This window comes from Lolium rigidum, chromosome 6 (assembly GCF_022539505.1).
Source record: "Lolium rigidum isolate FL_2022 chromosome 6, APGP_CSIRO_Lrig_0.1, whole genome shotgun sequence".
NCBI classification, from domain to species: domain Eukaryota; kingdom Viridiplantae; phylum Streptophyta; class Magnoliopsida; order Poales; family Poaceae; genus Lolium; species Lolium rigidum.
Window position 1 is genome coordinate 34,144,656 of NC_061513.1, and position 6,001 is coordinate 34,150,656.

The 6,001-nt window shown below is 47.3% G+C and overlaps 1 protein-coding gene across 1 annotated transcript; it reads right to left on the reverse strand.

Annotated features, from left to right (window-relative positions):
• Window positions 1-1,001: 1,001 nt before the first annotated feature.
• LOC124666205 (protein DETOXIFICATION 16-like) lies at window positions 1,002-3,403 on the reverse strand. The gene is made up of 7 exons (XM_047203552.1): window positions 2,598-3,403; window positions 2,420-2,506; window positions 2,172-2,228; window positions 1,861-2,099; window positions 1,660-1,778; window positions 1,468-1,554; window positions 1,002-1,382 (listed from the first exon to the last, which is right to left on the reverse strand). The coding sequence occupies exons 1-7, from the start codon at window positions 3,383-3,385 to the stop codon at window positions 1,332-1,334; spliced, it is 1,428 nt and encodes a 475-aa protein (XP_047059508.1). The 5' UTR covers window positions 3,386-3,403; the 3' UTR covers window positions 1,002-1,331.
• Between the last annotated feature and the right edge of the window lie 2,598 nt (window positions 3,404-6,001).

Here is a 6,001-nt window from a genome sequence, read left to right on the forward strand (position 1 = left end):
ATCAAGTGGTGAGGGAGGGGCTGACACGGTGGCGGCGGGTATTGTGTGGCAGCGGCTCGGGCATTATCGAAGAGACGGGACTGAGCAAGATGAAAGAGTGTGAGGGGGAAGGAGTGGAGATTCTAGGGCCGTGAGTGACTCAGAGGACACGAGTAGGTGTTTTATAGACCAAATATGTGGGCTTTTGGGCTGCATATATTTCGCAACAGTCAAATACAAATCAGTGTTGCCAAGGAGACCTACATCAAAAATGGGCATACACATTTCGAACTAATGCCAAAAAAAAAAAAAGCAATGATGTTTAGAAACCTACGATGGCCCCATCAAGCTCTCGGTCTTCCTAGGCCTCATTAGTATACCTGGCCATGGGCAGCCCGGCCCGAAGCCCATCCCGAAAAACTCGGGCCCCGAGAAATGTTGGCCCGACTGCCGGGCCGGGCCTGGGTAGCCTGAAAACGCACTTTAACACTACGGCCCGGCCCACGGCCCGACGGGCTTGGTGGGTATTTGGTCAGGCCGGGCTTGGGCCAGATTTTTTTGCGTCGAGCTTACCTCGGGCCGGCCCAAGGCCCGGCCCAACCCGACACATGCCCAGGTATGCTCATTAGCGACGCTATAATATATTTAACCGTGGGCTTTTTCACTGCCATTGTTGATGTATCATTGGTATCGGTTTGTACTAGTGAAATTATTATAAATTTAAATTTTATTTGATGAAGGAAAAAATGAAAATTAATTTTCAAATATATTCACAAATATATAAAATTTACATTGTATAATTTAGATTTTGCATTTTCATTGCAGTTCTGTGCAATGATGATGTTTGCTTTTTAATTCACCACATGTGCCATTCTGCGCAGCCTATAAATTGAATGATCTTGGAACTTTGTAGATTTTGATGTAAATATGTGAATGTTAGAAGTTTTCAAAAGCCATTACATATTCGAATTGTTGAAACTCAAAGCCAAAAATGCGATCTCTGTGGGTATGGTGTCATTATGTGATTCCTTAAGGAAAACCTTCTACGCATCCTCATAGGAACATTCAAAATTAAATTGAATATATCCTTACAAAAAATACTGAAAAACTGCTATAGAAAGTTACAAACGCAAGCAGGCGAGTCGCTGCCAAGCCTGGGCGACTGCCCGTGCAGGAGGGATGCTAGATCCGCCCCTGATTATGGTCAGTTGATAATCTTAGTCTGCAATCTTCACATTTTTCTCCGGCCTTCAAAACTGAAGGGCTTAACTATATATCAATCATTTTTTGGTCTCTTGTGTGTTTAGTCGTATCACCAAATGCAATTTTGCCGCATTATATATATTGTATCCTCAAGCAACCGGGAGAGACGATCGTAAGACCATGTCTTTTGCTTTAATTGCCTGAGTTCAAATAGAAAAGAAGATACATCAGATATTGTTGTCCAAAGGAAAATGTATGGTCACATAAAAAGTTGCAAGTTCTTACTTCTTTTTCCCAGTTTATTGAAAGTACGATCCACACGAGCAACAAAAGCTTTGTGAGACTACCACAAACTATGCCGAGCCAAAGACCCTGAAAGCACGACAAAATTGGTATTTGATATGTATTCATGCAGCCAGTGAAGCAAGAAGTTAATGCTAAGATGGGTAGTACTTTGGATGAGGACATAGTAGGTACCATTCCATTCAGATGCAGGACAAATGCAAGAAACACGGCCAAGGGGATGCCTGCCAAGTAGAACGCGGCGAGATTGACACGAGCACCAATCTTCTGCTCACCACATCCAGTTATCACACCTGAAATGTACAGTTCATTATCATGTCAGCATGCATGTTCTATCTGGCAATGTCAGGGTCTTTCAATTTTATATGCTCGTACCTGAAAGAGAAGTATGGATTCCATCTATAAAGAAGGATATCGCAAGAACTGGTATCATCCGTGCAATGTATGTGACGACCTCCTCCTCATTGCTGTACAAATAGCCCCAGAATTTGCGTAGCAGAATCATTGCAACAGACATGACCAAGCCTCCACACAAGGCCATACATACGACTACTCTTGTCGCTAGCTTCGCTGCCTCAGGCTTACCGGCACCAAGTTCATTGGAAACGCGTGTACTGTATATTCAGGAAAAGGCCGATCAGCGTATAGATGGGAGAAAGAGTTCCACATTGTGTTTGTGAACCTACCTTATGGCTGTGCAGAGACCAGCTGGCACCATGAACATGAGAGAGCCCGTATTAAGACTGCAGAATCCAACAGTGCACAACTTAGACAGAAGGAAAGAACAAGAGTTCTGTTGAGATGTACTCTCCCTGTTCCATAATTTTTGTCGTGGTTTTAGTGTGAACTAAAACTAAAACCATGGCAAGAATTATATAGCTGAGGACAGAGATTGTCCGTAGTACATGCAAATAATGTACAGTAGTTTAATTACCATATGGACAATACTGACGTCTCAAGTTCAGGATTAGGCAGAAGACCAGAGAGCAGCACAAGCAGTTCAAACGACCACCACTCCAAACTGCAATTTTTCATTGATTAGTTAATTAAATCAACTTGTACATATGTGCTGACCAAGAAAGAAGATATGCAAGTTGTTTGATATGTCTCACCAAAGCATCATTGCCGATGGGAAGGCGAGCCCTGCAAACTGTCGCAGCTCCTTGAAGGCGTCCATGGAGAACCCAGTCCACGTTCTCTTGCAAGCTCCCGACAGCCTCGTGTACAGGCTCAGTAGAGCCAGGTTGATGCAGGAGGAGACGGTGTTGCTGAGCGCCGCGCCTTTGCTCCCCATGCCGGCCTTGTGCACCAGCGCCCAGCAGACTAGGACGTGGCTGAGCGCCGTGGCGGCGGAGCTGGCCATCACCGGCACGACGATGCTCTGCGTCTGCAGGAAGCGGATGTGGCAGACGAGAGGCACGTAGGGGACGAGCGACGGGACGAGCAACCACGCATAGGTGCCGGCCTCGGCGGCGATGGACCGGTCCTGGCCGAGGAGCAGTAGGATCCTGGTGGTGTTGGCCCACACGACGACGATGGGGACGCAGGCCAGCGCGAGCACCACCATCGCCCGCTGCTTGTACACGCCGAGGAGGTGGTACTGCCGCGCGCCGAACGCCTGCCCGCACAGCGTGTCCAGCGCGCTCGACATGCCGACGAGAAAGCTGAAGCCGGTGACGTTGGCGAGGGAGGTGGCGAGAGAGGCGCCGGCGAGGGGAAGCTCGCCGAGATGGCCCACGAACATCACGGACACCAGCTGCAGAGCGCACTGGAAGATGCCGCTTGCCACCAGCGGCCCCGCTAGCCGCAGAAGCCGCTTCACCTCCGCTGCCGCAGCATTCTCGCCGCCCTTCTCAGGTCCGGTGACGAGCAGGGGTTCCTGTACGCTTGGCTTCTGCATTCTTATGAGCTCTAGTTGAGGACTGGAGTAACGAGATGGTGAGGAAGCAGGGGGAGATGGATGGAGGGTATTTATATATCGGGAACTATACAATATAATCTGTGGAAACTGCCTAGCACCTGCATCTATATAGATTTTTGTTCAGTGCTTTGACTGATGCTGATAGGTTAAGCGTGGCTGCCAAGCACTAGAGGCGGTGCAGAGCAACATAGATCCATGTTTTTCTACACGTGGAGTTTGTTCCTCTCTGTCCAAATGTGTCTGACGACATTAGACTATGACATTATTGACAGGAAAAAGTTTATTTTAAACCCTGAACTCATAGAGGTTAGATGAAATGAACCTTGAACTCGAAATCCCTGTCGTTTACACCCTAAACTATCTAATCCCGGTCTAAATCAAACCTTGGACCTGTTTTTCAGGGCAGAAAAATAAAATTCTAAATTGCTACTCTTACTGACAATACAGGCCCACCTATCATATTCATCACAGGTCCACCTCCCCAATCTTCATCAAACATGAGCTACTCTTCATCAAACATGAGCTCAGTGACCTCGCGCAGCTCTCGAAGATCGACCTCACCTCACTTTGGACAGATTAAACCGATGCCGCGGCCTCCCAAAATCCCAGCTCCGCTCCTGTGATGCTTGACGCATGTAGCATGCCAGTGTGCGCACGCCACGCCAAAACTGCTCGCGCGGATCTGAGAGTCTCAGGTCTGGCCTCGCTGCCATCCATGGGGTCAAATGCATCTATTGGTAAAAGATCATACTAATACACACACACCTAGGCCTCGTGAATTAAATTGGCATAGCTAGTATGTCCGAACCGCACAGAATGAAATTGGCAAGAAAATCGTACCCAATTTGATAGAAACTCGAGCTTCCCTTCACTGCTCGCGTCGCCCTTCAACAAGACGTGGCGGATCTCGGCTTTGTCGCCGCAGCGACAATGCCCACTTCTTGCTGCTGCTGCCAGACCGTGGACCATGCCGTAGAGCGCCGAGCCGTGCGTCTGCAGCTGTATGGAACAATTTTGTGCGCTTCTCCGGCGGGTAACCCTCGGCCGCTGGCTCCTCCGGCTGCGGTGCTTGCACCAGAGGGCTTGGCGTCGGCATCACAGCGCACCCCACCCATGGATGAAGGAGGCGGCCGGAGGAGCTCCTCACAGACGATGGATGCATCGCCGGCCTTTCCCTGCTAGGAAGGAGTTCGTGGCCGGGGGAGAGATGGATTAGGATAGGAGATGAATCCGAAATGCGGGCCCGTCTAGTCGAGTGAGACACTGGTTACTCCCGGCCGGGATTTTTCTTTTCCCGGTGAGCCAAACGCGTCTAAGGTTCGATTTAGATCGGGATTGGATAGTTCAGGGTACAAACGACAGGGATTTTGAGTTTAGGGTTCATTTCGTCCAACCTCTATGAATTCAGGGTTGAAAATAGACTTTTTCCTGGAAAAAGTTTATTTTAAACCCTGAACTCATAGAGGTTAGATGAAATGAACCTTGAACTCGAAATCCCTGTCGTTTACACCCTAAACTATCTAATCCCGGTCTAAATCAAACCTTGGACCTGTTTTTCAGTGCAGAAAAATAAAATTCTAAATTGCTACTCTTATCGACAATACAGGCCCACCTATCATATTCATCACAGGTCCACCTCCCCAATCTTCATCAAACATGAGCTACTCTTCATCAAACATGAGCTCAGTGACCTCGCGCAGCTCTCGAAGATCGACCTCACCTCACTTTGGACAGATTAAACTGTCAACACCCAGATTTTTAAGTCCAGATGCCTATTATGCCATACATCGCAATCCCAGGAATATTGTTGTTGCGAGACATAATAGTTGAATATCATAGAGTCATCATTTATTACAACACATAATCGTCTTACAAGGGTAGATCACATGATCCAATATTACAATAGTAGTTGATCTATTGATCAACGAACATCACAAATAGCGGAAGCGAAGTAGTAGTGGCTATCTAATCCACGGGCCAACGCTTGACGTCGGGAGCGGTCCTAGTTGTCGTAGACGTCCCGCGGTCCATCTTCCTTGTACTCGCGGTTCTCCTTCAAAGTCCGGCCATTTGAATAGCCGAGGACAAAGCCATGAGTACTTTTAAAGTACTCGCAAACTAATACTAGTGTAAGCACTATCAATTTTAGTAAGGGGATACTAAGCTCTAGATTTATTTGCATAAAGCCAAGTTTATTTCATAAACATTTAGTAAAGATGCTTGAATCACTAGACTAACTCAAGTGGGAACATTAGTGTCATTCCCACAACTTGGTTGTGATTTTAATTCAAATCCACCCTTCACCTTTCAAAATTTAAAACACAAGTCATATGCCACATTTTTGAAAATGGTCTGATGATGGAACAGTATGGCCTTGCCAACCGTCCTTAACCGTGGACGCGGCTATTCGAATAGGTTTACACTCTGCAGAGGTTGTACACTTGTGCCACAACTTTTGATTACATCCGTCGAGGATAACCCCGAATCATCGTAACACAGTACGCGGATCATCAACCATAACCTTTCACTTATATATGCTAGTATGAGCACCTCTCCCCATGAGCTTGGCCTCCCGGTGAAAACCGCAGTCAACCC